The sequence below is a fragment of the Atta cephalotes genome (genome assembly GCF_000143395.1).
Source record: "Atta cephalotes unplaced genomic scaffold scaffold00011, whole genome shotgun sequence".
In the NCBI taxonomy this organism is placed as follows: Eukaryota; Metazoa; Arthropoda; class Insecta; order Hymenoptera; family Formicidae; genus Atta; species Atta cephalotes.
Genome location: NW_012130075.1, coordinates 5193723 through 5209295, shown reverse-complemented (window position 1 = coordinate 5209295; position 15573 = coordinate 5193723). Strand labels below are relative to the sequence as shown.

Below are 15573 nucleotides of genomic sequence, written 5' to 3'. Positions count from 1 at the left end.
TATATATATATATATATATATATTTATATTTTTTCAATTTTTTAATAAATATATGTATCTATTTTGTTATTCTAGATACGATCCTGAACAACTTAAAAGAGGTTTTAGCCGTCGATCAAACATTTTGTGTAATGCCGGCAGTATTGTAACTTTCAAAATTTATAATTCGAAAAGTATTCAATAAAAAATAATTTTATTAGTTTTAAAAAGCTCTCGATATCAACTTAGATATTGGAATAAAAAATTGGATGTTCCATTTAAAAAAATCGACGTGACCTTAGCGACGATGCGCGACATCACCTAAGTCAAACTGATAAGATGAAGATCAGTTTGAATAGATTTTTTTTAAACCCTACAACTTTTGTCTTAACACTTTTATGATTGGATCTTACCCTGCAAAGATAAAAGGGATGTATGAATGATCTGAAACTCGATATATAGAAAATGAGCTAAAGAAAAAAGAACTTTTACTTCTCACTTTGTGGATCTGTTACGTGCCAAAGAAAATTTTCGACTATCTATATCGTGAAAATTTGGAGTTTTCTTTACAAAATCGTTTTTTTTTATGTTTTTACAATTTTTTGTTTTTGAATTATTCGCGAGTTAAATAAAAGGAGCATTCTGATTTTAATTACTCAAATTGGATTAAACTTGATTAAAAATCATATCGTATTGCAATTAAAAAATAGATTCGTAAAGCTGAAACGTTAGTCTGTCGAATAGTATCATACTAATTTTTTAAATGTAAAATAAATAGAAATTTGAATAAAAAATGTGATTATTGGGTTGTCCGGAAAGTTCGTGCCGATGTTGAAGGAAAATTGAAACGCAGATTTAAATTTTAATATACATTTATTGTATTAAATTATATAGGTTAGTCGGCACAAACTTTCCGGGCAACCCAATACTACACTTATAATCATTGCGCAATGGAAAAGTAATATCACATTTTAGCTCAAATATACATGGTGCGTCAGCTAAATCCGGACAAAACAAATAGTTTATTAATAAAACATCATTTTATTTAGAAAAAAACTTGAAACACAAACATTGTTTTGTATGAATCTTCTCTGAGTTTTACTCAATATAACTATTACTCAATATAACCCTTTTATTGCGATCACTGCTTCAATCCTTTATCTAAAGCGCGAGTACACTCTCTTTAATTGCTTCTTGTTTAAATTCATATATCACTGCCTCAATAAATTTGAAAAGTTGCCACGTTGAGGTGTCTGATTAGACATCTTTTCAATAATGCCCCAAAAGAATCTACGAATTTAATAATCTGGACTATTGGAAGAATTTCTTGGATCAAAACGCGTTTCACGTTGTTAAAAAGCCAATTTTGCACTAAATGGCTTGTGTGAGTGCCGTTCTGTTAAAAAATATATGGCCTTTCGGAGGCTGTAGTTTCTATCCATAGCTTCATTACAGTTCTCAGAATCCAGAAATAAACTTCCTTCGTGATTTCTCCTGAGAGCAGCAGACGATTATGGGCTATTTAGCGAAGTTCATTGCAAAAATCAACAAGATTGGGATCGTTGGGTCTCAATGTTTTTATTGACGTATAGGTCTTCGAAACATGAGGCAGCCGGTATATCCCCCGCTGAGGTATGTTTCGGTCGAGACCTCAGGTTACTCGTAGATTTGTTAAGAGGAAATCCACCGGAGATAGAGAAAAAAGGGTTGGTAGGAGGGTACATTGGAAAGTTAAGAGAAAAACTTAAGCAGATTCACAATCAAGTTCTTGACTGAATGAAAATTAGATCCGAACGCATGAAGATCTAGTACGACCAGAAGACTAAACAGATACAGTTTCGTGAAGGACAGAAAGTTTGATTTTTTAATCCTCGTAGGAAAAAAGGTAGGAATCCTAAACTACAGAGTAACTGGGAAGGACCTTTCATTATAGTCGACAAGCTGAGTGATGTAGTCACAGTTTGGTAGGATACCTAGACACAGAAGAAAGGTAGTTCATGCAGACAGGTTAGCTCTTTATGTTGGCGGAGAGACAATTAGGAGAAAGTTAAATTAGGTCTTCCAGGAGCTCGTACATAAAAAATAGAGTTCAAAATATTTAGGAATTAAATAAGCTATTTACATATAAACCAATTATTCGTTTATTCTTTTCCAATCATAAAATTCAGTACTGATACAAGATTCGAGCTCGTTCGCACATCACGCAAAGAGAGGTTTCATTCTGCAATTCTGACGGCAATAGAAGAGCGATCGGGACTGGCACAATAAATAAATGAAAAAAAAGAAAACAATTTGTAAAAAGAAAACAACTTGAAAAAATGTATTTTTGAGGCTTCCACGGGTGCTTTCTATATAAAGATTATCTGTTTCGCGGGTTTCCTTCGTGAAGAAGAAGAAAAGTGGGTGGGGGGAAGAGGTGGAGGGAAATTCCTCAGATCAGTCTTTAATAACCGAATGGTTTTCCATTTTATTTATGCTGTAGCCATTATATCTCTATTTAGAGTGTTAGGTGTTCTCTATACTTTCCAAGAAAGTATAGAGAAGCCATAGAGATACAAAAACATCCTAACACTCTAAATAGAGATAATGGCTACAACATAAATAAAATATGGAATTCTCCCGGTTATTGAAGACCGACTAATTTCCCCCACCTCTCCGTCCCCTTCAACTCTAATTCTCTTCTTTCCCCCACTACTCCAACAAGTAGCGTAATGTAAGAGGAACAGCTCAGTATCAGGCTGCTCCTCGCTCTGATAAAGTGAATTACAAGGTTCACAAAACGTTGGCATTCCAAGAATGGATCTAGACACGGAGGAAACTCGCGGGACGGAGGATAAATGCCGAGGCAGAAATTGGGGACGGGATTGAGATATCGCGGTAAAAGCTAAATTTCCCATTTCCTGTCCAAAAAAAGAATCAAAGGCTCAAGGGAAGAATCAAGAGGTCGAGAGAATTCTGATGAAGCAGTCGAAAGTCTGCTCCCATAGACACTGAAAAACGGAGGCTCGGTAATCTGTGTAATAACGCAGAGTAGAGCGTGAAGCCGTTTTGAAATATTGGTTGAACGTTGAAGTTATGATTGTCGAGACAATAGTCTATGACGACAATAGTGTTTTCTCTTCACTGCACTATCGCCCATCAGTGCAACACTCAGACAGTGTAACGTGTTTCCTTGGCTAGTGATAGGCGAACTCATTCAGTGTAGGGTCCTAGATATAACAGAGAAGCGGAACTGCTTCCCGACTTCTGATTGGTTCTACCATTTTTTTCTACGGAAAGTCTTCTAGAATTCATGATTTTTTAATCTTGATATGAATACTCTCCAAAGAGAATCAGTATTTCTTTGTAGTCAATAGAAACACTACTGTTATAGGAATCGCACTTCGTTTGCAGAATGACAGATGTAAACGCAGATCGCCATTTTTTCTTTAAATGATTAATTATAATCTTTAAATAGGTTGCGCTTCTCTGTTATATCTAAGATCTCTAATTCAGTGTAACGTGGCTATATAGTGTAATGCAAATTTTATGCACGAAGTGGGGTTTTACTACACGATCTCAAAGAGACGGTGTAGAGCCAGTGTGACATTACAAATTTTAAAAAAGAAATCAACCGGCAGCAGAATTAAACATGATAGCATGAAATAGTATATATCATGTATGTATACTTTTATAGTGCAACACTGATGCAGCATTTACACGCAACTGATGTAATGCGAGGTTATACTCAGTGTATTCCAGAAAGAAAACACTATAAAGGAAAGGGAGAGCAATGTTATATCCGCGCTGCTTCAATTCTGCGCGCTGAATCGTGTCATGAGCGAGAAGGATTGATAGACGATTGCCAAGAAGACGCCGTTAGAGTTGGATTGGATTTTAAACTGTCAATGCATCTGTTCGAACTCATTTCCTTCAGAAACACTATTCACTGTAACTTAGCCGTTGCTTTTATGCGAGTGTTAATAAAGAGTCGAGTTTTTATAATTTACGTGTTGTTATTTCTGCGATTTGAGCGTGCATGTTCACTCGGATTAGTGATTCGATTGTGCATAGCGAATAACGCACGGCGAGCGTAACATTTTAGATGATAGCCGGTGTCCTTGCAATCTTCTCTCTGGAATCTGATCCACACTCTGCCTCGCTGGATTAGCAGAACTTTCTTCGCATCTGCATACTTTTGCGTCATGTCGTAAATGATCGATCATGGGTATCTGAAGAACTAAATAATTTCGATCGGCGCGAAGCACTTCAATTATCGTTCTTCAGTTGTACTCTGCACTTAATCTCACTAACTCTGATATTTATACACGTTCCATATTAACATCTGACTTAGCGAGCGCCAACAGTCATCTACTGCTAAAGTAATGTAATGGAAAATTCAATTTAATTTTATCTGAATTTATCTGAAGCACCTGTACATAATCGTATATTCTAAAAAAATTAGTTACATCACTTGATAGAGTAACGTTTCAACTTCAAGAATGTTTTATTAATTATGGTACGATGATTTTTAACAGAGTTATGAGCGATCAAAAACAGAATCTCTTTTATTTAATGCGCGTGTAACTCGATAACAAAAAATCGTAGGAATATTTTTTAAAAACAAACTTTTAGGAAAAATTTTAAGCTTTCACACCAGATAGACAAAAATTTGCAACAAATACATTCTGTATATAATTTTGAGTTAATAAAATTCCGAAGAATTTTTCTCCAACCTAATATTATTTAAAAAAAAAGAGTTGAAATATTAAAAACAATTATGAAATTACCAAGTGTATAAAGAGATTGTTTAAATGTCTAGCAACAATGACTGAGAATTTTGCTTTAAGTTTGTCCAATCGCCTTTTTTGTTCAGTAACAGCACTTAGTTTGTCTAAGCCCGATGGAAGAGGTGCTGTGATAGCTTTTAAGAGGGCTACACCAGCAAGGCCAAGCTCTTCTCTCTCGCCTGGAAGTTCTGCTTCATTCAAGGTACGTTGGTACGTTGCAGAAATATCTAATTGCAACTTAAAAAGAAAAAAATTATATAATTTCGTATTCTTCAACAAACTAAAATAGGATCTGATAGAAAATTCTGATTAAAAAGTTATGCCATATCTTTTATAATGTTTTTTTATCAAATTATTGTAATGATATTTTACATATATTATTTAAATCTTGAGGGGATCCTAAAAGTCATCTATATTACCGAATTAAACGATTAATAATTTTTGTATAACAATTACTTTTTTTCTTGTTTATAAATTTAAAAATTATTTTCCAGGATAAAGCATATACATTAATAAGTGTCTATGAGAGTTTATGTCGAGGACAAAAAACTTTAAATTGAAATCTTCTTTACCATTTCTTAGTCCAATATGGCATTAGAATTGTCAATATCATAACATTTCCTTGATATAAAAGCTTTGCAATCTGTACTTACGAAATTGTGGTCCACAAACACATAATTCGCATGAACAAACAACGTCGAAGTCTTGGAATTAGATTTACAAGGGGAACACTAGATGACGATGTCGGGTATTTTGATGCGTTTTTTACAGGCAATTCTTGAGCGAAAAAAAAACGATACGTGTTCGATCGTTTCAACTATTGGCCATAGTTTCGAAGAAATCGATTTTTTAAATAATTATTGTAATAATTTAAAAAACAATAATAAATATTAATTAGCGGGCAATGAGAGTATATACAGCACGGTACTTGACGTGCAATACATAATATATTTACTATAATTTTATTATAATTGTTGATAATAAATTTCTTGAATGTTTCGATTTATTTTAAACCGTCATCAGCAATCCATATAATTTCCACGAACAATATTCTAATCCGCACATGTTGGAGATGGTTCTACGTTCGACAGAGGATGAGCATATCCTTACTTTTTAATTGAGAAATGCCGTTAATTTTTTTCGTTGGATAACCAAGTGAATAACGTCCGTCTTTGCAGATCACAATTCGAAGTGCACGTGATTATGATACGATATATAGAAATAAATTATAGACATATTATTTTAAAATACTATCCATGTGAAAATCAAATATGTAATGGTAGTACAATAATGTAAAATTATAATAAATATATTATGTATTGCACGTCAAGTACCGCGCTATGTATACTCTCATTGCCCGCTAATTAATATTTATTATTGTTTGAATTTCGAGAGCCCTATTAAATATAATTTAGTTCATTTAAAAAACGTATTATGTAGGAAAATATCAATATCTATATAAATTTCATTTTGAGACTTGGTTAAGTGAGAGACTTGGTTAGGTGGCGTGAATGAGAATGCAAGCGTTGCGGAGAGTGTGTGAGAAAGAATAGCGAATAATAGGCGAGTATTGCGAATAATTAGATGAGGACGTGCGATTCCACGAAAGCGGGCAATAAGGAAGTCAAGAGAGTGGAGGCAGAGGTAGGCGATAGATAATAGAAGACAGGCGAGAGAGTGTGACGAAAAAAGTTATGATGGGAAAGGAGCCGGTGGACATGGCCAGCGGGGGGGACGGGTAGAGAAGCCAAGGCGAAACAGGAAACGGAGCAAAAAAAGATAACGAGAAACAAAAAGGAGCATTCATGAATATTAGGAAAAAAGGCAAAGCGGATAGGATGAAAGAAGAATTGCGAGAAATTACGGAGAGAAAGATAGAAGATATGAAAAAGAAAATACACGGTTGGCTAGAAAGAGAAATTAGAGAGATAAAAAGGGAAGTATACAGTTGCATGGAAAGAGAAAAGTCTAAAAAAGTCAAAAGTCTAAAGAAGGAATGGGCGAAACAAATGGAAGAGACAGAGGTTAGAGTAAGGGAATTGACAGAGAAAGGCAGAGAATCGGAAGTCAAATTTGAGCAGCTAGAGGGAAAGGTTAGGGAAAAAATAGGGAGCAATAGGAGAGAAGAGAGTGAACAGGAAGAGGCCAAGACTGGAGTAAGTGGCAAGGAAGGTATACAGGGACAGGGTCGGTTATTAATGAGAGCTAAGTTATAGAGAGGTCAATATATTGAAAAGATAAATAGCGAAAGAGAGGAAAGGAGACTGAATTTTGTCATAAAAGGGAGATATAGAGATAGAATCAAAAAATAAGAAAAAGAAGCAGAGAAGAAGAGAGATATGGATAAAAGAGTGGATAAAAGAAAAGTTAGAGGAATGTAATATAGTTGCGGTTAGAGAGAGTGGTAGTGTACATAGTTAAGATAGAGGGAGAAGAGAAAAAAAAGAAATCATGAAAAATAAGCACAAGTTAAAAGGGGAGAGAATATTTATAGAAAATAACTTAAGCTGGAAGAAAAGGAAAATTCAAGAAAAAATGAATAGATGGACAAAGGAGCAAAGAGGCAAGGGAAAGGAGGTAAAAGTAAGATTAGGAAGAGTGAAAATGGAAGGAGCATGGAAAGGATAGAGATAGAAAAAGAAGAGGCGGAGAGAAATAAAGGAAATGTAGAAGAGAACAAGAAAAATAATAATGCTAGGGACGGAGCAGAGAAGAATTTCGGTTGAGGAGAAGAGGAGGGGAGAAAAACGAGGATCGAAGAGAAGAAGTAAAAGAGTAAGGGATATCAACAAAAGAAAGAAGAAAAGAAAATATAATAGAAAAGGTAAGAAGAAATAGGAAAATAGGTATAGAAATAAGGGGGAGGGGATAAGAAAGGTAATAAGAGGAAGGGGGAAAGGGAGAAGGATATGTTGTTCTGGAATTATGCAAGGATATGGAATAAAGATATAGATTTTTCGAGATATGTGAAAAGTTTTGACTTTATCAGCCTATATGAAACATGGATAGAAGAAAAAGATTTGGAGAGTTTAAAGGACAGATTATCAAGAACACATATATGGGAGTGTCATTTTGCAAGGAGGAAGGGAAAGGTTGGGCTAATAGTTTTATAATAGGGAAAAGAAACGACTAGAAGCTTCAAAAAGATAGGCTAATACAAGAGGAGAGAGAAGGTATAATAAATAATAAATAATATTTAATAATAAGGATTTAATAATAAATAAGGAAAGAGAAAGGATTATCTCGGTTTATGGAGAACAAGGAGGAAAAAATTTGGATGAAAAAATGGAAGAATGTGTAAGGGAAAAAGAAGAAGGAAATTTAATCGTGGGAGGAGATCTAAATATAAGAATAAGGAAACTAGGAGGAATGTAAATAGAGGGAGAAGAGATGGAGAGATGTAGCAAGGATAAAACTGTAGGAAATAGAGATAGGAGCTTTGTGAAATAGAAAAAAAGGGTAATAGATAAAGGTTTATACATTGTAAACGGAAGCACACCGGGGGATTGGACGAATATACGTATATAGGAGCGAGGGGTAATAAATTATTCGATTATAGATTATGTAATGGTTAATGAAGATGTGAAGGATAGGATTATAGATTTTAAAGTGGATGTAAGAGTGGATTCGGATCATTTGCCGTTGTGCTTGAAGATCAGGGAGCAGGAAGAAAAAAAAAGAGAATCCAACCACAGAGGCGGAACGAGTGTAGAAAGAAAAAATAATAGCCTGAGATGTGGAAGCAATTGAAAGATACCAGAATGCAGAGGAAAAGAAACGAAAAGAAGAAGAAATACAAGAAGGGAAAAGAAAATCGAAGAAAACTGAGAAGAAATTAAACAAATAGTATATAATGCATTGAGAAGAGGGTAAAAAGGAAGAATAAGGAGTTAGGACACAAGGACAGGAGGTGTACCAAAAATAAGAGGGAAGTAAAAAAGTCGTATTGGACATGAAGGAAAGGAAAAATAGGAAGAGAACTATTTGCAAAAGAAAAGGAGATTTAAGGAATTGCTGAAGAAGAAGAGGAATTAAGGAACTTGAAAAGAGAGGGGAATATATAAAAATATATTAATAAGAAAAGGGGCAGAAAGAGGCAGATTAAAAATAGCATAAATAAAGAACAATGGAGAAATCATTTTAAGGAACTGAGTAGCGAAGAGGCTAGTGGAGAGAAAAGAGAAATGAAAAATGAAAGCACAAAATTGAAAGAAGAAGAAGAACTGAAGGAGATAAAGAAGACACTAAGAAAAATGAAATTTAGGAAAGCTGGCATCGACAGGATATCGACGAGAAGCGTGGAAATATGCAGGGAAAAGGCCATGGACGAAGTTGGTCTTTAATGAAGATGATATGGAGAAAAAATTTCAGAAGATTTGAAAAAAAGCATAATAGTGTCCCTGTATATAAGAGGTGACCAAGAAAAAACAACAAATTATAGAGGGATATCATTGGTATGTACAGCATATAAATTGTATGCAGAGGTGCTGAAAAATAGACTAGAGAAAGAGGCGAAAAGAATGATCCCAGAAATTCAAGCAGATTTCAGAAGAGGAAGGTCGACGATCGATAATATCTTCATCTTCGTGATAATATTATATACATTATACAGAGGAAAGGAAACAAAAAAGGAGAAAATGGGAAAGTTTTCACGATGTTTACGGATCTGAAGGCTGCCTTTAACAAAGTGGACAGAGACAAATTACAGAGGGATTTAGGGCTTGAGGGAATAAAAAAGAGCTTGGTTAGAAGAATTGAGAAGATCTACAGGGAACAAAAGTAACAGTTAGAACGAAGTTAGGAAATACTGAAAGTTTTGTAATGAAGAGAAGCAGGGATGATGAGTCCACTCCTTTTCACAGACTTAGACGAAAAATTTAGAGAAAAAATAGGAAAGTCCTGCAGGATATGATAGAAAGTTTTAGGAGATTTTTAGAGGAAAAGAAATTAGAGCTATGTACAGAAAAACTAAGGTATTGGTATGTAATAAGAGAGGAAGAGAAAAAATATGGAAATGGGGTAAAAAAGAGATAAAAGAAATGCAGGAATTTAAATGTCTAGACTTTATTTTAAATAGATGGGGCAACTGTAAAGAGCATATTAAAGAATTAAGTAGAAAGGGTAAGATGGCGATAAGAAAGATATGAGGTTTAGGAGAGAGGATGTGCAGGAACGATTTCAGAAGAAGATGGATCTTATTTAAATATTTGGTGCAAGGTGTTATGGCTTATGGAATAGAAATATGGAATTTGGAAGAGAAAGAGGAATTGAAAAAGGTTATGATGGATTATATAAGATGGATATTTAGTTTGGATTTCTGCATAATTTAATCATGAAGGAGCTTCTTATGGTTAAGCTCAGAGTAGGATGAGGAATAAAAGCAAGGAGATTTGAGTATAAAATAAAATCAGGAAGGGCAGGAAATTTGACAAATGCGATTTGGGAAGAAAAGAAGAAGAATGATTGGGGGGGATGTATACGAACAGAAAAGGAAGTATTTCAATAGGAACGGAGTATAGAAGCAAGGGAAGTGAATGAGGAAGATTTTGAGGATCAATTAATAAATAGAAAAAGAGAAGTGCAAAGATAGTGAGAGGACGGTAAAATTCAAAAGGCAAGGTATAACGAGAAATATAAGGAAAGAGAGGCAAATAGCAGGGTCCCAGAATATTTAAGGAAAGATAACTTAAGGGAAGGGAAAAGAGGAGAAAAGGTGAGAGCCTTGTTCAAATTAAAATGTGAGAACTTAGAAAAAGGTAATAAATACTGGATAGAAGAGCATAGGAAAAAGTGTATATTCTGTGACAAAGGAAAAGATAATTTAAAGCACTACATAGAGGAATGTTTAGAAATAAAAGAAAAGTTTACTAAATTAGGAAAATATAAGGAAGAGATCTTACTAGGAAATTGTGTGATGAAAAGTTAAATGAGGTGAAAGAGGAAATAATAAGGAAATTATGGAAAGAGAGGGGAGTAGTGAAAAAAGTCAAAAGAGGACAGGGAGGAAATGTATAGGTAGAGGGAAGGAATGGAAGGAAAAGAAAAGTAAGGTGAACTAAGAAGTAAGAAATAAATATGTGATAATAATAATAGATGGTGATAAGTCTGTGATATAGAGATAATGTATGTAGATATTGAACGAAAATATATTACATTAGAAGTAGATATAATTAAGAGAGAAAAACGGATAAAGCGAAAAGAAATAAAATGAAATAATGTAGATAAAGAAGCGAAGTCAGAAGATTTAACCAGAAAGTAGGGAAGTAAAGCAAACATTTTTTTTTTAATTTTTATAATATATGCGACAGTTTGCGGACGAGATATGAATGAGTTAAGAATTTTATGTATATAAACCAAGTCTCCTTCTTGGCTGTAAATACGCTGATGTGTAATAAAATTCTATTCCATTCTATAAATTTCATTTTATTTCATCGAATATTAAGGATAAAATTACATCTGGGTGAATGATTCTGAATCTCGGATGATGATTCTGAACGCAGCAAGTACACCGCTAATCAAAATGTTGCTCACTTCAATAAGCATTCGACTTGCTCATGCAGCGATTCTTCGTACTGAAAAAGTATTCGATGAAATAAAGTGAAATTTATTCGATGAAATTTATAAAGATACTGATATTTTTCTATACATTTTTCAAATTATTACAATAATTATTTAAAAAATCGATTTCTTCAAAATTATGGCCAATGGCTAAAATAGCCGGATACGTATCGTTTTTTTTTTCGCTTAAGAAGCGATATAAAATGCGCATTAAAATCGATACCATAATCTGATATTCCCCTTGTTAGACACTTTATCGCGACGAATTTATTATACGAAAATTGACACAAACGTGCGACTGCATTTATCATAGTAGCATGAGATATTGATGTAGTAATCTATACGATATAAAGATATGTTGATATGCTGTAAAACAGCAATTTTTGATGACCTTATCAGAGTTCGGACTTCACTTTAGAATCCCCTTAAATTATTTATCGTATAATACAAATCTATTATTTTTAATATAAAGTAAGGCTATCTAATATTGCTGAATTAAGGAAATATTATTTAGAGAAAGAGAGAAAATTTAAAAATAAACAACATTGAAGCATCATTTTGAAAATCGCGATGTAAACAACGATTTATTAAAAAATAAAGTTTATTTAATGCATTTGCAATTGAAAAAAAATAAATTTATTGCCTTTGCAATTGAAATCCTTAGATTTAAAAAAAGTCATAACAATAATTTAATAAGAAAACAATCTACAAACATATATTTAGGAACATTTAGAATTATATATATCTCCTAACACAGATATCTCAAGCTTCTATCATTTTATAATTGTAATAAATAAGGTATGAATCATGATGGAATTAAGGATCGACAGGAGTGACAAGCCAATTCATTTGCACTTTATTTGTATGTGTGTGTGTGTGTGGTGCAAAATAAGCCAAAACGCGTTTTATGACAAAATATTTTTTCTACGAAACGATATATGGTAGAGTCTAATAGTGTGCAACTACATATCTGCTACATTATTAGACTCTATATATTGTTTCGTAGAAAAAATATTTTTCATAAAACTCGTTTTGGCTTATAGTTTACGAAACTACGAAGCCTGTTAAAGAACCAAATTTTGCAGTTTCATTCTTAAAAACATTTTTAATGAATAAAATGATATACTCCTTATTTACGATGCTTGTTTTTATGCTTATATTATGATATTTTATCTCCAAGAAGTAATATTATGTCATAAAACTTTTTTAGCTTCTTTTTTTATGAAGTTGGGAAGGCTCATACAGAGCCGGATTTTGATTCTTGAAAATTTCTTAATAAAATTATGTATACCTGAACTGCACTATAATACACATCAGGAGATTTCAGAACAATTTTTATTTTGCCTATTTTCTAAAAAAACATCGCTCTGTACGAGCCTTCAGGAGCCTTTTCTGATTACAAATATCGCAATTAAAACACAATTCATTCAGTATTTTAGTATAAAGAATTTGAGCATAATAAGAAATTCGTTTTCAACTAGAGGTCTCCATAATCTCTCCTGTCAATCCTTAATAAGGTGAAACATTGCGCATAATGATGGTAACAATACTAGAAATAATCAATCAAATGTTCCCCAATATGCACTTTTCTGTATATAATAGCGCTGGTTATAACAGTCAATCAAACATTACCTAAATTCGCTCTCCTGCCGTGCATTCACGGGAATGCTTCACCTTATTAATTCTATCATGGTGTGGATGAATGTGATCCTGGGGTACGCGTGGAGAATTGCTGTGTGCGAGTGAGTCGCTCACTGAAATAAGATAGCAACATTTCTCGAGGAGATTCGAAGCCTGTTGACTGTACCTGATTTATTCGAATATATCTCGGTTGGTGCATGGTCTATTCAATGTAAATGGAGTGCGGAGAATTTTTCTATTGATTTGAGACGAAGAACGTTTTTCTTCAAAATTTTCTGAAATTTTTAGAAGAAAAATTGGCCTCAACTGAAATTGATAAAAATATTTATGTTTTTACAAAGCCAGATTGATTTATTGTAAGCGTTGTTCTATTTTATACAACTTCATATTCTATAAATTGACACGACACAAAATAACAAACATAAACAATATTTGTATAAATCAAAATTATTGGCAGATTGCTGCCTTTGTAGTGTCAATAGTTGTGAAGACAGAATCTGCTAATAATTTCTATGTAAATATTGTTTGTTTACTACTTTACTCGTGTCGATTTACAGAATATAAAGTTATACAAATAAAACGACGCTTATAATAAATTTGGTCCGGCTTTCTAAAAATATCATAAATTTTTATCAATTTCATTTGAGACCAATTTTTCCTATAAAGATTTCAGCATCTTGAAGGAAAGCATTTTCACGCGATCTCGAATCAATATAGAAAAATCAATACAGAAAAAATCTCCGTGCTCTATTTACATTGAGTAGGCTATTCGCTAAGATAGATATTGCTACGCTTGGCTTATCACTGAGACACTACCGTGTCTTCAGATATTCGGATAGATCAGTAGGCTTCGAGTCTTCTTGAGAAATGTTGTTATCTTATTTCAGTGAGCATCCTACTCATTCACATGCATCGGTTCTCTGCGCATGCCTCCAGGATCGTGCCTAAACATCACCTTAATAATAAAAAAAATAATTTCATAATTTTTAATTATACTTTGTTCTCTTCTACTTACAATTACTAGATTTAACTTATCCAACAAAAGCCTAGCATTATTATTCGCTGTATGTATAGCTTGATTTTTTTGACCAACTCGAGCCATAACTTCTCTTATTCTTCCTAAAGCTTCATCATACGCCGCTAGTCGCGTTTCTACGATAGAAGCTTCGATTATTGCTGCGTCTATACTATTCATCAGTTGTGTTACTCTCTGCTCTGATGCTAAGACTGAATGTACATTTTCCTAAGGAAGAATTTAATAAATTATTAATAAACTATATTGAGATATTTAAATTTTTTTATATATTATATGTATTACTTATATTTCTACGATAAATTTTTTATGAAAGAAGTATTTATTTTACCCCATCAAGAATAGATAGATTTTTTGAAAGAGTTTCCATAAAAAGCTCAGCGTTGGAAACAGCGTATTCACAATTTTCCATCATTTGTTTTAAGTCAACAGCTTCCTTTTCAGTAATGGGTTGATAATCTGAACTAATAGGTGATGCCAAAAGATCTAATAATTATTATATTATTAATTAAATAGAAAAATCAATCATTAATAAATTTTCTTGTGAATATAATTACACAAAAAAAAGACATTAGCAAACTCATTAAATTGAACAATAAAGACATACCAGGTGTAAATGTGATACTATCAGTTTCCTTCAATGCGGTTGGATCAATCAGCCACTCTTTAGGAATATTTTTAAATTCTGGCCTCTGAGTTAAGCTACACGAATAAGTATATAAATTACTAATAAACGTTCGCCTTTCTTGTACAGTAGTGGATGACCATTTGTAAACTTTGTCAATATGCATCTCTATGTCCATTGAATCATTTTTCACACCATCTATGATTTGTATATCGTTTAGAGACCATGATTGTTTCTTTTTATAAACATTTTTATCGTTCTTCTTCACTTGGTATAATATAAGAGATCCTGGAGTATCTGTTGTCATAGCCAGACATAGAAAACTCATCTTTTTCTTTTTGTAAGCTTTACTAACATAGCATACGCTGAGTAATTTTTCATCGCTAAGAGTAAATACTTCTCTTTGCAAAGTATGTCGTATAGCAGCCATAGCTAGAATTTCATTAATACATAGTTTATATTCTTTACTTATGATCTTCATTATTTAATCTTAAATATTGTTTGCTCATTCCTTCATTTCTAACTAACTCTAATTATTAACAAGTAGGAACAATTTATAACGCTGATTCTATGAGTCGGTAATCGATAGTCCTAAGTCTTATTGGTGAAGTTGACACATAGCCAACTTGTACGACTAATACTCGTATTCATTCAGTCCTTCCTTAGTTTAAGAAGGAAGCCTCCATGAAGGATTCCTCGATTCTCCAAAATCTCTTTGTTTCATAAACGGATTTCAAGTTTGCTTTGCCGAAGGAAGGAATATTTTAGGGATTTTAGTAACCTATTGAGGATAGCATGTCACAATATACAATATATGCATACCTAATATCATGAATTACGAATAATAAAGGCTATAAAGGCATTGTTAATTAAATAAGATCGTGATTAAGCATTTTGCAACAATGAACAAAAATAAAACTAATAGTGAATTTGATTGGACGCACTCATTGCGCACTGATGCACATTGA

General features: G+C 33.1%; 1 protein-coding gene across 1 annotated transcript in view; it reads right to left on the bottom strand.

The window, feature by feature from the left end:
- LOC105617090 (exocyst complex component 1) overlaps positions 1-15086 on the bottom strand; it is a 24017-nt gene extending 8931 nt beyond the window's left edge. Inside the window, exons 1-4 of the mRNA XM_012198668.1 lie at positions 14588-15086; positions 14312-14466; positions 13963-14190; positions 4749-4985 (exon numbers count right to left, since the gene is read on the bottom strand). Coding sequence (XP_012054058.1) covers positions 4749-4985; positions 13963-14190; positions 14312-14466; positions 14588-15086 — 1119 coding nt within the window. The remainder of the gene's footprint in view (positions 1-4748; positions 4986-13962; positions 14191-14311; positions 14467-14587) is intronic.
- Between the last annotated feature and the right edge of the window lie 487 nt (positions 15087-15573).